General features: G+C 43.7%; 1 protein-coding gene across 3 annotated transcripts in view; it reads right to left on the bottom strand.

Annotated features, from left to right (window-relative positions):
• LOC147028024 (protein lifeguard 2-like) overlaps nucleotides 1-16,797 on the bottom strand; it is a 24,271-nt gene extending 7,474 nt beyond the window's left edge. The window contains exons 1-4 of one of the 3 annotated variants that reach the window (XM_085877952.1): nucleotides 16,685-16,797; nucleotides 6,942-7,353; nucleotides 1,594-1,661; nucleotides 1,395-1,459 (exon numbers count right to left, since the gene is read on the bottom strand). In XM_085877952.1, the coding sequence (XP_085734078.1) occupies nucleotides 1,395-1,459; nucleotides 1,594-1,661; nucleotides 6,942-7,311 (503 nt within the window). In that variant the 5' untranslated portion in view covers nucleotides 7,312-7,353; nucleotides 16,685-16,797. Of the gene's footprint in view, nucleotides 1-1,394; nucleotides 1,460-1,593; nucleotides 1,662-6,941; nucleotides 7,354-15,775; nucleotides 16,042-16,161; nucleotides 16,465-16,684 lie in introns of those variants that run through there. The other 2 variants (XM_085877950.1, XM_085877951.1) reach the window with 2 other exon arrangements.

Genomic DNA, 16,797 nt, shown 5'->3' with positions numbered 1-16,797 from the left:
TTTGAAAAAGCCTTCTCTGATATTTTCCTTATGGCGGTCCTAAAAATTTAGAAAATCATCGTATTTTGTCAATAAAGGCATATAAATTTACATATAATGATGTGGTTGTGATACTACATTATTCTCCTGTCCAATCGACACATTTCAATACCAAACGTGTAGGAAGAGGGCTCTTTGCCTTGTAGTTTATGGGAAATTGTGATTTTCTGAAATGGTCCAAATATTCAGACGGGTGTATCCTTCAAATGTGAATATTTCATGGACCGCACACCAAAATATGAGGACAACAGGGCTAAATGTGTTACTGAGATCACCATCTTTCATACGAGACCTGTTGTAGCTTTGCGTCAAGCCGGTTGATTAAACCCCTAAAATATAGCCCTTTATCGAGGTTTACCGCTGGCCTATAGGTTTGAATCCCGATGGAGCTGATAAACTTCCGATAAATAATAGTTGAGAATCCCGACCCAACTAGAAACTGTCATCCCAGTGCCTCACAGGCAGGGTGATTCATCAATAGGCATGTTGTTCCTCGGATGGACGTTAAACAGAAGTCACGTTCGTTGGCATTAGTTGGTGGACGTTTAAAATCCCATGGTGTCCTTCGTGAAGAATAAGCAAGATATCACTGGCACCCTGGCCAGATTCCAAATTCCTGCCCTAACTACTTAGTCACACTTCAGGCCTGGCTAAGCAGTTCATGAAATACTTGGGCAAAAAAAAATAAATAAATAAAAATTTCCCCCAGCCAACCCCACAAGGACGTGGGAATAATTGTGGCCATGAAAGAAAGAAAGCCTACAGCAACTACATATCAATAAACAGCCAATACAGCCTTTTTACAGCCATTTTTCCCTGCTGAGCAGGGGTTAGCTTTTTGCAGGCTCCATGCAATTATGGTTCCCTTCTTGAAGCAATGATATGGCCGGATGCCCTTCCTGACGCCAACCCTGATCGAATAAACAGCCAATCTCGGAGGAATTACGAATTGTTGATCAAAAGCCCAGCCTGCTCACAAATGACCTTCAGGAAGGGGATAAATCTGTGTGGCCCACAAATGTTGCTCGTCCAAATTTGTAGTACTCAAAAATGCCTTTAAGACTGAGAAACAAGGATGTTGGAGACTAAAAATAAGACAGCATCCTGGTGCTGAACACCAATGAGAAAAACAATTCAAGCTTCAGTTTCCTCAAAGAAAAGTTTCTTTATTTTATTTTAAAATAAAACTTCCCATTTAAATCATGATTTGGTGAAATTAATCATTAGAGCTTGAGAGAGTCCAACCCAATATCCATGTGGGTTGTTTTGGGAAGGCCGGTGCAGAGCTCCGAGTAGAATAAAACCTTAAAGGCTTTTTAACCAAACCAGATCCCCAAGTGCAAAACATCACTCACACAAAAGAAAAGATGGCTACAATTCCAAATGTGACAAACAGCTGTGCCGAGAGGATAGTGTACACCTGGGAGAGCACACACGCACACACAAACACACACAGGTTATTTTCATCCAAATACTATGGCCACCACAAAGAGAAGCTTTCCATAAATGAGGTAAGGTTGAAGCATTCCAAAAGAAAAAAAAAAAGTAACGAACCTTCCTGATGAAGACACGGCGCACATTGCTGTCATCCCACTGGCCAACATTCTCACTTCCGTTATACTCTGTGCACATGCAGAGTCAACACGACGGATCAGTCAAACATTCAGTAATATTTTCTATTGTTAAAAATAAATAAATAAAAAAGATCCTGCATTACAAGAGAAGCTATTTACAAACTCAACTCATTTATACTCAGAAAAAAATTAAATGTGATCATATAAAAACTTAGGTTTTTGCTCCATTGTCCAGTGTGCTCCAGCTTGGTTAAATTTTCCAACAAGTTTACCCTTTAACCTAAAGTGAGTTAGCCTTAGCATTCCCAACTGAACCTCTGGCTCATGATGTGACAGACCTACATTCAAATCCCACATGTGTAAACAAGACCTAATCATATCTCTCAGCCATAATTGGAGGGAATAACCAATTACTCCAGGTGGCTTGGATTTCAATGGATTAACCACCATGCTCTTCCAGCCAAAGGAAGCTGCATTTACACCTTTGCAGAAAGCAACTTCCTGGAAAACATTGGGTGCTGGAAGAACCTCATTCTCTCAGATTTTTAGGGACAAGACACGCACACACACATTTGACGGACATCTTCTTTGGTGAGCGAGACGATTCTTCCCCCTCCCCCCACCCCCGAATAATCTGCTGGGTACCTTTGTGTGTTTAGTTGTTAAGCAAGTCGATCCCTGATAAGCATCTGCTCTCTGTGTCTTTTCTATCACTCTGATTGATTTTGCCCGATTAATTATTTATTTGCTTGCGATCATCGATTCATTTGGAATTTATTTATTTCTACCTCACGTAAATAAAAAGGTTTTTATTTAGTAATTTTCTTATTAATAAATTATTTGTTGATGTTCCAACCCGTCCGTGCTCATCCTTTCCCTCCATTGATCCAGCATTGTCCGAACCTAGATAGACTGGGAGGTAATTACCACAGACTTGATCAATAATAGTTGGCATGCACCAGCGGTTAAAATGCTCGGCCGCCATAATTAAGATCTAATCAAGATAATATTGGTGCTTTGCTGAGGGCACGCTCCCCGTTCAGGCAACCACGTGACATCTAGTTAAACGACATAATTAGACGGTGGACACTGGAACTCATGGTTAACTGGGTGGCATTTGTGGTTCTAAAGCAACCCACCGTACCACAACATTAATTGTGAGCGGTGGCCCCAGGTCCGGCTCTGCCAAGGACAACCGGGGATTAAACCCCTGAGTAACAAACTGGTGTCTCGGTACCCATAATATACATACAGTACCTTCAGAAAGTCTTCACACCCCTCGACTGTTGTCACATTTTGTTGTATTACAGCCCGAATTTAAAATGGATGAAATTTAAATTTGTCAGATCTACACAAAATACCCCTCTAATGAAAAAGTGAAAACATGTTTTCAGAAATTTTTACAAATTAATTAAAAACAAAAAGCTGAAATGACTTGCGTTAATAAGTATTCAACCCCTGAGTTGATACTTTGTACAAGAGCCTTTGGCAGTGTACAGCTTCATGTCTTCTTGGGTAAGTCTATCAGCTTTTTTTTTTTTAAATCTGGATTTGGGGATTTTCTCCCATTCTTCCTTGCAGATTTGCTCAAGCTCTGTCAACTTGGATGGGAAGTGTTGTTGAACAGCAATCAAATCTTTCTACCAATTCTCAATGAGATTAAAGTCTGGGCTACAAGGACTTTTATGTTCTTCTTCTAAAGCCATTTCAGTGTTGCTTTAGCTGTATAGTTGTGTTGTTGCAACATAAATCTTTGCCATCGTCTAAGGTTTTTTTTTTGCACTCTGAAGCAGGTTCTCAAGGATTTGTCTATTTGGCTCCACTCATTGTTCTCTCTATCCTTACAAATCTCCTTGTCCCTATTGCTGAAAAGCATCCCCATGCTTCATGGTAGGGATGAGCTGTACTCAGTTTCCACCAGACATAGCACTTTGCATTCAGGCCAGAGTGTTCAATTTTCATCTCACCAGACCACAGAATATTTTGCCTCATGCTCTCAGTCCTTCACATACCTTTTTGCAAACTCCAGGCATGCGGTCATGTGCCTTTTTCTCAGGAGTGGCTTCCATCTGGCCACTCTCCCATAAAGTCTAGATTCAGGCAGGTTCTACTATCTTGAGCGAGGAACTCTCTAGTTGGATTCTTGGTCACCTCCCTGACCAAGATCCTTCTTGCCTGGTTGTTCAGTTTGGTCAGATGACCAGCTCTAGGAAGAGTCTATGTAGTTCCATATTATTTCCATTTCGTAATGATGGAGCTCACTGTGCTCTTGGGAACTTTCAACACGAGAATTGTTTGATACCCTTCCCCATATCTATGCCTCCTCACAATTCTATCTCGGAGTTCTACAGACAATTCCTTGGACCTCTTGGTAGAGCTTCTGCTCTGACATGCAGTCAGCTGTGGGACCTTACATAGGAAGATGTGTTTTTCTAAATCATGTCCAATCATTTGAATTGGCAACAGGTGGACCCCCATCAAGTTGGAGATACATCTCAAGGATGATCAAAGGAAATTTGATGTTCCTGAGCATAATTGGGAGTCTCATAGCAAAGTGGTTGAGTACTTGACGAGACATTTCAGATTTTCATTTTTTAATTAATTTGCAAATTGTTCTAAAAAATAAAAATTCCACTTTGACATTAAGGGGGTATTTTGTGTAGATCGCTGATATATATATATATATATATATATATATATATATATATATATATATATATATATATATATATATATATATATATATATATATATATATATATATATATAATTTATTTAATCCATTTTAAATTCAGGCTGTAAAACACAACAAAAAGTGAAAAAGTCAAGGAGTGTGAATACTTTCTGAAGGCACTGTATGTACAAAATCTAAAAAGTAGCACAACACAAAGTTTCACTCACATGAGAACAAAATAGAAATTTTAACTCAGACAAAAGCCACATATAAAACATGCTGCCATTTTACACAACACCAAACAAAACCAGGAATCCAATCTCCAGCACAGCTGTGAACCAAATCTACTAACTCAAATAACCAGTATAGCAAGTTTAAGACAGTGAACATGCTGCAAAGCAAGGGAAAAACCAACATGCAGAAAACCATCAACATTTTGCCAACAGTGGTTTGTCAAGTTAAGGGAAGAGATCAAAGCACAACTTAGCACTCTACACAACCAGGACCAGTGCAGATGTCACATTTCACATGTTGTCCACAAAGAACGTACTTGTACCTGGTCATTATGCTCACCACATGGGATGTAGTTCACACAATATTGTGATGGTGTGCTTACTGTACCAATATTAGACTGCGAAACATTAGCACGCCACGTTGCTTTCCATCCACTTGGCGAAAATCGTACCATTTAGGTTTAAGATAACGAGTACCATCACAGCCATGGCACAATGGGTGAGAATCGCTTTGATCATCAACCAGCTGGTGTGCAAGGACCGAGCAAGAAAGATAGTCTTTATAAACCTTGACATACGCTGTACCTTCACTGAACAAAGTTTGTCCTCGATACTGGCATCGAACAGACAAATCCTGGTTGCCAGCAGGCTTCAATTGGGAAGCGCCAAAAGAAGTGTTAAACATATTGCATGCTCTTTTGTACCACATAACTATTCCGAGATTGCTTTCTGGTGTACTGTTTTTTGGTCAGTGTGTGTATAAATCACATGTTGAGGTGGGCAGCCTCTTCAGGTGAAGATTCATTTTTGGCTTTACCCATTCTGAATACGATTCAGCAGGACTTATTTTTTCTATCTGTTCAAAAGGAGGAGATTTCCCCCCCCCCTGCCCCCACCCCCCAAACCGGTGGATTGGAACCTCTAAGGTCAATATCATCCCCAAGAATGGATAGACTTTCAAACAATATCTCCATGCAGCTTGACTGCCAAAATATTTTACTTTGTTCTGGCCTTGCGAAAGGAATTGTTCACTTTCTTCATGTCACTGATGGATTTTCCTTTTGAAATTCCATTGTACCAAAGTGCTACATTATTCATTAAGACACGACTCGTGACTATTATTGAGATTATACTTTGAACAGATAGTTTTACCAGCATTCTACTATACTGTTGATTTGTCCATCATTTATGAGCGCCTCCACCAAAAAACAAAAACAAAATAAAAAAAAAATCATGTTGAATGCAAAACGTATTTTTCTGGTGATCATGTGACCTTTTTCGTCACATGACTGATATGGCAGCCACTGGAAACTTGAGCAGAGTTAAGGAAAAAAAAATACGCTGTTCATGGAGTTGGCTGAGGTTGAACTATGTCCGAAAAACATTAAGGGTCCAACACAAACGGAAGTGGAAAAAAGTTCACAAGGAAACTGCTCAGTAACCTAATGCAAGGAAATCGAGGTGGCTTTATGAACCTATATTAAACACTGGATAAAACAAAACATGGAATATACCAAATTGAGTCTAATCATGAACCCACACTCCATTTCTACATTCTCACTTCCAAAGGGTAAATTCGTAATGATGAGCTGCTGCACATGTTTATTCTTACACGTCAGGCAATTTCAACATGAACTTTAGAATCCTTACTACAAGTCACGGACCGGTGTGCGTTTGTCATGCTACTCTGACAATTCTGGGCTGATTACATCCAGAATTTCCGCATAGGATCAGCATGATCCCAATCAATGTACAAGGGTGTTTTTTATTTTTATCTTTGCTGATGGTTATGGAGGGAGGATGCAAGTTCTCAATGTAAACGTGTATCATGTCACGCCACCTACAGGTGGGAGAGGGTATTACAAGTCTTCACCATTTACAGTGCAGTATTCCTGTCCCCACATTTTCCAGTGCAGTGAGGCGTTTTGAATTGCAAGCAGTCGGTATGTTTTTACTTCAGCAGGTAACTTCATGGGTTATCTTTTTGCCTCTACAGAGCTGTCAGTTGCCGAAACACCACCCAAATACAGGTACATATTAGAACATGATCGTCCTTAGGGTAGGTAGTTTGCTCGTGCATCAAAAGGAGCATCTCACACTGTCATGCGTGTAAGAATAGAGCCATGCAACAACATGCGAGTGTTTTAGCTGCATAATTATACCATAACAAGGGTGATAGAAATGTTAGGATTTATTGTAGGTGCAGAGTCCAAAACCAATGCATATTATGAACCTTTCAACCACCAAAAATAAATGGGTCTCGAATAGAAACACCTACTGCAACCCCCCCCCCCCCCCAAAAAAAAAAAAAAACGTTCGTGCCAAGTTCACCAACTATAAATTAGAGTCAGCTCAACATATTTTTGAATCTGACCAATGAGCATCCTGATGCTGCATGTATGGTGGACTGAACCCACTTACCTTGAATGGGATTTCCTGGCCCCATTCTGCCAAACGCAGGATGAAGGGGCATAGAGGGTGGAGGAAAGCCGAATCCTGGTTGCCCCCCTCCTTGTGGTGCTGGAGGGTAACCTGGTTGCCCAGGGTAGCCTTGTGGTGGTGGACCAGGGTAAGGACCTGGTTGTGGAGGGTATCCACCTGGATATTCAGGCTGGCCATAGTAACCAGCAGGTTGGCCTGGGTAGCTACCAGGGTGGGAAGGATAACCACCAGGCTGGGAAGGATAACCACCAGGCTGCGGAGGATATCCACCAGGCTGCGGAGGATATCCACCAGGCTGCGGAGGATATCCACCAGGCTGGCTGGGGTATGGTGGAGGATAGCCTGACATGGAGCTCAAATGATCTGCAAGTCCTGAGAAGTACTTTCACACCTGTATGATGAAACATAAATGCAAGTTTATACACATCACAGCAGCTATAGCACAATTTAACAAAAGGTTACCACAGTTTTTTGGAGGTTTTTTTTGGTCACCACAATGCGAGAAGGAAATGCAATGCAACAATATTGTGGAAATGGCTTCTCAGGGTTAATACTGCAGAGCTTAGAAATAGTTATTCCCTTCATGCATGTATTACCAGAAGAGCAACACAATTAAATTGTGATAAAGGATTATGCATGGATATTTGTACAGAAAGCAGTCGTCTTCCCTGCCAAATATTTGTGTCCAACACCGCTTCTCTTGAAACCCCTTTTAATGATCTTTCCTTCATAATCGTCTTAAATGACCTTTTGGGGAATAGCGGTCCTGCAAGCCAACCAAGGCGATAGTTTTGGCACAAAATGAGGCTCGAGCCTCAAAGTTTTGAGAAGAGCAAAGAGGCTCCGGGGTGGGATCTCCCTGGGAGTTACAACTGAACCACCAATAAGTGCAGGGCAGTCATGTCCAAGCGCTGTCATGAGGTGAGGCGTCCTGCAAGCCCATAAAAGCCTGCATGCACAACGGGTTGGAGTATAGTCGGAACCGACCTGCCTGTGATGATTGAGTGAGAGGCCCAAGGACTCAGCCTCATTGCGGGAGATGCCAATGATCCGAAATGCCTTGGTTTCTACAGCATGATGCCGAGAAAGGTGGGAGGCAGGAGCACCAGCCCAGAGGGGAGAGCAGTACTCAATCAGGCTGCGGACAAAAGCTTTGTAAGTGGTCAGGAGCTCAGTTGGGCCGAGGAAGGACTTTGCACGATGGAGGATTCCCAGTCGGCGACTGGCTTTGGAGGCAAGGTTTGAAATGTGGCTTTCCCTGGAAAGGTCATGGCAGATAGTGAGACCCAGAAGCTTGAAAGAAAGGCCTTCCTCCAGAGGATTGTTGAGAAAGTGGATGAGGGGGGGGGGGTTCCAAACGGTCCTTTCGTAGAGACATAGTGAGAGTGTGAGATTTGTCTGGATTGAAAGACATGTTCCACGTGTTGGACCAGTTTGTGATTTTATCCAGATCTGCAGTGAGCGAAGAAGCTGCTGCTTGCCGGTCTGAGGGATGACTGATGGTACGGCAGAGGGTGGAGTCATCAGAAAAGAGATATAGAGGATTTTCCAGAGAGTCGGAGAGATCATTGATGAAAACCAGAAAAAGAACAGGGCCCAGAATGCTACCTTGAGGAACTCCAGCTGGACAGGAATGGGGGGGGGGGGATGAAAGAACTCCATTTTGGGCTCCACGGTGACTGCGACAGGAGAGCAAGTCTGCGAGCCACGAGTGGAGATGGCCTTGGATATCATAGGAAGAGTTTGGTGAGCAGGGCAGGGTGCCAGACTGTCAAAATCACGTGATACATCCAGGGATACGGCTCGGATTTCCTGTCTGGCATTGAGGGCTTCCATCCATTGTTGGGAGAGCAGAAGCAGTATATCCAGGGTGGAGTGACCTGGTCTGAAACCAAATTGATGAGCAGAAATCAAGCCATTGGAGAAGAGGAAGGATTTGATGTCTGAACCGATGATAGATTCCATAACCTTGCTGATGATTGGGAGAAGGCTGATTGGTCTGTAGTTGCCGGGATCTGTTTTTGCACCTTTTTTGTGCAGGGCAGTGATGTTTGCTGATTTTCAAGCAGATGGCAGATGACCTTGAGCAAATGAGAGGGTGAATAGAACAGAGAGAGGGTGAGCAAGAGCAGAAGAGCAGGCTTTGAGGACACGTGGGCTGATGCCGTCTGGACCGGTTGCAGAATCTGAGTCGAGGTTTGATAGCAAGCTCTCCACCTTGTCAGGAGAAAAGGACACAGAGTCCAGGGACAGTTGGGTGTGACTGGGTAAGGTGGGTAGAGAAAGTGATGGGTTTTGGACAAAAGATCGAGCTGCAAACACAGAGTTTAGGCATTCAGCTTTTTCACGTGCGATATCAGCAGTGCGGCCATTTGAGGTAAGGGAGGGGATGGAGGGAGAACATTCACCAGAAACAGATTTGATTAGATGCCACCAGGATTTTGAGGAGGGAGAGAGGTTTGAGAGTTCAGATTTGAGATGAGAAAGATGTTGTTTTCTGGCTCTCCTAAGGGTAGACACACACTTGTTCCAAGCTTTATGGAAGGAACTGAGATTGCCCTCAGTTGGGTTTGCTTTCCTTGAGGCAAAGGCAAGTTGTTTCAGGACAACTGCCTCACCACAAGCTTCAGTGAACCAAGGGCGGGAGGAAGGGTAGGCCAACTGAAGACGAGAGGGGATAAATCTGTGCATGAGGGAGAGCAAGTTTCTTTGAAAGAATTCCCAGGATGAGTTTATGTTGGAGAAAGTAGCGATAGGAGACCAGTCTACAAGTTTGAGGGCTGCTTGGAGACCCTGCCAGACTCGACGGCGGTGAGGTGTTTCTCTGATAATAGCCAGAGAGATGCCCACTTTGACAAGGACGTGGTCAGAAGAACCAATTGGAGCAGAGGAAGAGCAGCAGATATTGTCAGGGAAATTTGTGAAAATCAGATCCAGAAGAGATGGAGTACCATTGGTTGAGATCCGGGTAGGGAAGTTGACCGATTGAGTCAGTCCCAATGAGTCGCAGAAAGCTTTTGCTGAGGTGCCATGACAGGTGAGAGAGGTACCCACACCGATCCAACTGGCATGATGACAATTGAAGTCACCACATATGAGAAGATAGAAGTTGGTCCATGTTTTCAGATAGTGAGGTGTCGATGGAGTCATCACCGTTAGGTGGACAGTACAGTACACATATAAACATGAGGTGGGAGTGTCGGGGAAGTCGGAGCCAGAGGTATTCCTGGGGGTATGGGGGAGTGAGGGCAGTGCATGGAGAGTGAGGAATAGAGTCTTTGATGAAGAGAGCAACTCCTCCACCAAGGCGAGACTCAGATCCGTCAAATCGGAGGGAATAACCAGGGAGAAATACTTGGGAATCAGACACTTTGTTTTATTTCTTTTAAATGCCTTTTGCAGGAGGTTCCTTTTTTTTTAGACTCAAAATTGGTGCTGACCAATATTGTGCATGTACTTTGCCCAAATTTTTCCCTCATGTTCGAGTGCTTCAACGGCTTGTATTTACAGTCAATCATATTTTTCAGCCAAAGAGTTGATAATGATTTGAACTATCTTCACAGGGAATTGTCGAGGCTAAAAATGTCAATGTGTTCAAAGGTAGGCTGGATCGACATTAGTAGAGGCAAAGGTTCTTGACCAACAGTCTGATGTATGTGCAGAACTAAAGTTAATTTGACCTCAACCTTGATTAGACTGGGATAACTACAGGATACGACCTACCATCGCTTTGCAAGCTGCTTACATAGCTGCTCGGGAAGCAGAGGAAGCGATTGGTAAGAGGGCCGCTTGCAAACAGTACACCTAGTATGTTTGCAAAAATGGATGCCAGAGTCAAATTCAAAACGATTGCTGGCTATTTCTTCAATTTTGCGATCACGGACGACGATATTGAAATGCGCATTTCATACATTGTCAATTCTACTTTTCATCATAATTTCTTTAAAGTCTACAAACATGCAAAACCACTCCACCTCCCTGCCCCCAAAACAGTGGCAAGTCCATAGATAAGCTTGGTGGGGCCTCCCCCTTACAACTCCCAATTTGCTTTTCATAATGCTCTCTATAGCCGCTGCAATCACAAGAAATTCGTTTGGGAAAGTTGTTATCCGACAAATGAGTAAAACTGAAAACGACAGCCGAGAGAGCCTTTGCTCGAGTACCAAGATAGCATTGTTGACATTGGTTACCACCATGTTGTCAAGCAGTGCAGTGCTTGCTTGAGTGCTTTGAATCAAGCAAGTCACTTAGTGAGCAGAAAGCAATAATATGAAAATTAGTTCTCCACAAAAATGTAGTTACAAAGCTATTAAAGAAATAAATTTACTGCTGGAGGATTGTGCAAGTGCAGTACCATAGCCAATACACTGTAAAGGGTAAGATGCACCCTAAAATGGCAAGAACCTTAAAAGCCAATTTTAAGGACATCTATAGACGAACATGAGAGTGCATAAGTTGGCTAATGAGAAGTAGTTGCAAAACAAATGTGGCATATGATGAACACGATATGGTGCTATTACAGGTGCCCTGGTGACTAACAGTAATAACAAGTAAAAACAAAAAGACAAAGTGTCATCACCCCTACTTAAGTAATTTTGCTGCATGGAGTTAAAGGGCTAGCCCATATTTATGTACAACTAAAATGGTGCCAGTCCACCAGTCGGTCCACACATCTCCGAGATATGGTTGCGGATGTGTGCACGCACAAACCCCCATTGCGGACAAAGTCCAACAGGGGCCAATAATGTTCCTGTACAAGGAACTTCAGTGCAGAGAGGGGCCATTAGTGTTATCAACTTGTGGTTGTTTCTCTGTGCTTGAGCTATACGTACTTTTACATGCTGAGCGTCAACCCAGGAAGCAGCACGTTCCACTTTAAGTCTGTTATGACTCGGCCTGGGTGACCAAGTTTGAACTGCCACTCCCAAACTCAGGGTGGACACTCGAACCATTACGCCACCAAGTCAGGTTTACTTTGTGAGATAGTCTGAGGTTAAGTAATATAAAAAAGCACATGCTGATGTTGCCCTTCTCATGATAGAATGCAGGTATTTTGTGTTAAAAGCACTTGTTGAACTCAAGAACATTTTGAGTTTGGCTTTAACGACCAATCGATAGTACCGTATTTTCACGACTATAAGGCGCATATAAACGTCTTAGATTTTTGTCAAAATGTGCGACGCGCCCTATAGTGCAGTGCGCCCTTTGTGTGTCGTCATTGTAAGGCGGACGTATTTGTGAACATTAGAACTGGGGGTAAATGTGGGCGTGGCTTATGTATAAAAGAACAGGTATGTGCGGTATGCAGAACATTGCTGTTTTAACAACCCCGAAAATGGCAAAGAGACACGCTTATGAAGCTCAGTTTAAACTGAAGGCGATCAGCTATGCGGAGGAACATGGGAATCGAGCCGCGGCGAGGAATTTCCAGATCAACGAGTCGATGGTTCGAAAGTGGAGGAAGCTGGAAAACGAGCTGCGACAGGTGAAGAAGACGCAGCTGAGTTTCCGTGGAAACAAGGCGAGGTGGCCAGAGTTGGAGGAAAGACTTGAGCAGTGGATCGTTGAGCAAAGAGCAAGTGGGAGGAGCGTTTCGACGGTCACGATCCGACTGAAGGCAGTATCGATAGCGGAGGAAATGAAAATCGAACATTTCCACGGAGGTCCGTCTTGGTGCTTTCGCTTCATGAAACGGTGCCATTTTTCCATCCGGACCAGGACTACGATAGCGCAGCAACGTCCGGCGGATTATCAAGAAATGATGGAAAACTTCCGCTCCTACTGCAGCAAGCACATCTGCGACAAACGGATCCAGCCGAGCCATATCGTGAGGAGCGATATCCGAGCCATATCCAGCCGAGCCATATCCGAGCCGCGCCCTATCGTGAGGAGCGCCTTATGTGTGTGTCAAATACAGGAACGGCACACACAACTGAGACTGCGCCTTTTGGCACGGTGCGCCTTTTGGTCGTGAAAATACGGTAGTACTTTCGATATAAATTGCGTATTTTAGTAACCTTTTCTAACCACGTTAAGAACGCTGTTAGACTTCAAACCCACCAAAGAGAAATAGGTGCTTTAGAAAGCTCAAGTTACCCATTGATAACTTCTATAGAGTTTGGTTGGAAGGGCTTCACAATTTCCTGGGTCATCCAGATGTTGTCAAATCTCACACACACACACACACACACACACACACACACACACACACACACACACACACACACACACACACACACACACACACACACACACACACACACACACACACACACACACACACGACTTCAATTCAGCGAATGAAATAAAAAAGCAGCCATGGGATAATCCCCATGCTTTTTGGAGGAAAAAAATAATAATGGTGGTGGTCGTATGGCAGCTTAGCTGCCGGCCAGGGTAGTCATCATTTCTTGAAGCGCGACTGTCGCTGATGCAGTGCCCCTCTACCAGTACACACACTGGAACTGGTTTTGCAGACCTTGGAAGGATGACAGACTGAGTCAACCCCCTTATCTATTAATTCAGTGGCCGACGGGGCTTGAACCCACTAGCCTAGGATCCCAAGCCACCACCCTAACCACTGAGCAAACACCAGGCTTCAAAAATAAAAAATAAAAAAACCCCCAAAAAACAGAGGGTATGTATTGTAATCGGCTCCTTCCATCTCCTAAATGGTTGGCAGACATTCACCAAACTTGGTCATCACCACACCACATGACAAGGTGCAAGCGCAGTACAATTATGGCCCACCCCCTGGGGCGGTGCCAAAAGGTCGATTATCAAAAAACGCAACTGCAGGCACATTTTTAAACATCGTTTGATTTAAACTTTGTACATGTAATCAACATTGGGTGACAGGAAATATGCCACGATTTTTTTGGATTAAATTTCAGGTTCATGCCCCAAAGGATGGGGACTGAGGGTGACAGGCGTCAAAACATGGAGAAAAAAATAAATAAATAAAATTACATGAAAACTTGATATCGTGTTAACCCTGGTGGAACTTAGGCAGCTTTCAAAGTACTTGCTACTTCCTAAAGGAAAAATTTTTTCCACTCAAATGGCATACAAACTCTAGTAAGACATGCTGATGTATGGGGTCACTGGGTCAGGCAACAAAAATCAATTGATAAGCATGCAAGTGTTCGAAAATTTAACAACCTGTCGTTCAAGAGGGCCAGGAGCACAGTTTGGAAATATTTCAGCAGGGATAAAGAAGATAGTCCAAAAGTGAAGTTTCTCTTTGTTCAACAGGGATTACTCATTACAAAAACATATCTGACATGCTGAAGCATTTGAAAACCAAGCACCGATTAGTGACGGTTGATCCCGGGAAGCACCTAAATTAAACAACTTGCGAAGGTTTAGTTTAGTTGCGAACAACTAAACAACAACTTGCGAAGATGTGTTTAACTAAACAACTTGCGAAGGTTTATATCTTGCGGTACCCCGTATCCTGCGTGTCACATGAGACTAAAGGGTTGGCATCAGGAAGGGCATCCGGCCCTTAAAAAATAACAAAAATAATAAAAATAAAAAAAAGTAAAAACATTGCCCCAAAAAGGGAACAATGATAGAAGATTGTCATGGGACCTGCAAGGCTAACTCCCACTTTAGCAGGAAAAAATGGCCTTAAAATGTTCCTGTGTGTTTGTGCGATTAGTGACGGTTGAGAACGCGGAATCAGAGAAACCAAAGTGCAAATCTTGAACGGCTCAAAGTACAGCGTCGATTCCACAAAAGGAAAAAAAATCACATTATTGAGCATGAGCTGATAAATATGATCGTGACGGACATGCAGGCTGTCTGTTTTTGAAGATTGGCTTCATAGACCATAGGGGCATTGGACATTGGACTGTAAGGCATTGCATAATCATGTGAAATATCCAGGCGTGTATTGAGAAACCAGGTCAAATCTTACGAGGACGATTCATGCTGCCACTTTCATTGCCACCACAACCGACATCTCATCAAACCAAAGTGGAGATCACTCACATGGCACACTTCCTTGACAGCAATCGGAATTTGCGTGTTGCATATCTTAATAATGCCTGGTGTTGGCTTTAATGGTTAGGGTGGTGGGCTTGGGATCTGAGGATCCAGAGTTCAAATCCCACTCGGATATTCAATCAACACCAGGTGGGGTTGACTCTGCCTGTCATCCTTCCGAGGTCGGCAAAATGAGTGCCAGTTTGCTAGTGTCCTGCGTCAGAGTGGCGACCCGTCGAGGATTGTGTCCAATACCCAAGGAGAGTGCTTAGGCAGCACCGACGCTCTGCACAGAGTCTGGTCTCAATGGATGGATGGCTTAATACAATCGAGCTAACACACACACACACACACACACACACACACACACACCAAAATTGACAACTTAACTCTCACAAAAACTCTAGTGTGGTCCAGCAAAGCCACATATGGTTCAAGTATATCCTGTTTTGGTTTTTTTTGCAAGTGCACAGTATGTTCCAGAATAAAAGTAAAGCATCACTTATTGTAGAAATACCACCTGAGAGTCTTGTGAAATAGTCAACCGTCACCCACCCCCCCCCCCCCCAAAAAACGGAAAAAAACAAACAAATAAGTGCTCGGAATCGAATACATTCCAGAATTCCAGGAATCGTCTCTCCCAATTAAAAAAAAAAAAAACATGGTTCAAATTCCTGAACCACATGGTCCACACAAACCATAAATCGTACAACCCCAACTCCTTTCTTTCTGTACACCTGCACTCGTCTTCCAGGTTCGGAGCTCGACACCAACACCCATCATTCTCCAGTCAGGTACAACACCGGCAGTCCGTGGTGCATTACCGGGGGTGTTCGACCAACTCGGCGGTACCATCAAGGGCCAAGTCCCTTCACAGCAGCAAGAGAGGATCCAACGGCGCGTTGACTCTTCACCAAATGGCCGAACAAACGGAGATGTGGCCGCGACGAATTGCGAAACAACGGTCCCGTCAAGTGGTCTGCTCGTGTTGCACAAGTCCTACCGTCGACGTACTCGAACCCAAGATGACGCAGTCATGGAAAAACCCACAAAATCTCCAACATAAACACCACGACCCTCCCATCCTTGCGCATGCGGCCCATTTCACGAACCATCCCCAAATGTTAAAATATATATATATATATATATATACCTCCCCGACTTCCCCGACCACCCCCCAGTGGCTCTTCCATCTCGGCCCCCAACTTACCTTTTGCTATGAGACACAGGTAGAAGTCCACCACGATGTCCACACCACTCTCTCAAATTTTGTCTCACGATGCCACAGACGAACTGTACGTGAATGATGACGTATTCCGTCCTATTTATCCCCGACGAGCTCCCCCTCACGGCCAAGCACCGCCTTCTCCTCCACGAACATTCATCTGTTTATTCGAACGCGTTAGTAGTTATTAATAAACGATTAATTTGATCGTTTTAACATTATTTATAATAACATCGTCTCGACACGCAACGCACCGACACCTGAACACACCTGAGCGGCTCGACGGTTTGAGCGGTGACTCGCGAGTCGTGACGGTGCGGTTGCCATGGCGACTCGGACTCAGAAGGCGGGGCTTTCATTTTGTTCTGTGCACCTTCACGCGTGCACCCAGTACCCCGGAATAAATTAGTCCCTGTACGGAATGAGTCGCTAAAAAAAAAATGCAACTTTGGTGCAGGCACCGTGACCGTGTAGATTTCGTCTCTTCCTGTAACATTCACCTTCATACCTGTATTTTTGCGAAGAAGCCGTCTCACCATTGTAAGTGCTGAACCCAAAGGTTGGCACACGACTTGAGCATATTTCGTTGCTTGCAGTGACGTCACTGAATTAACGAACAAA

The sequence above is a fragment of the Eptatretus burgeri genome, chromosome 4 (genome assembly GCF_056783735.1).
Source record: "Eptatretus burgeri isolate ZD-2024b chromosome 4, Ebu_testis_v1, whole genome shotgun sequence".
Taxonomy (NCBI): domain Eukaryota; kingdom Metazoa; phylum Chordata; class Myxini; order Myxiniformes; family Myxinidae; genus Eptatretus; species Eptatretus burgeri.
This window is presented reverse-complemented; position numbering and strand designations above follow the sequence as displayed.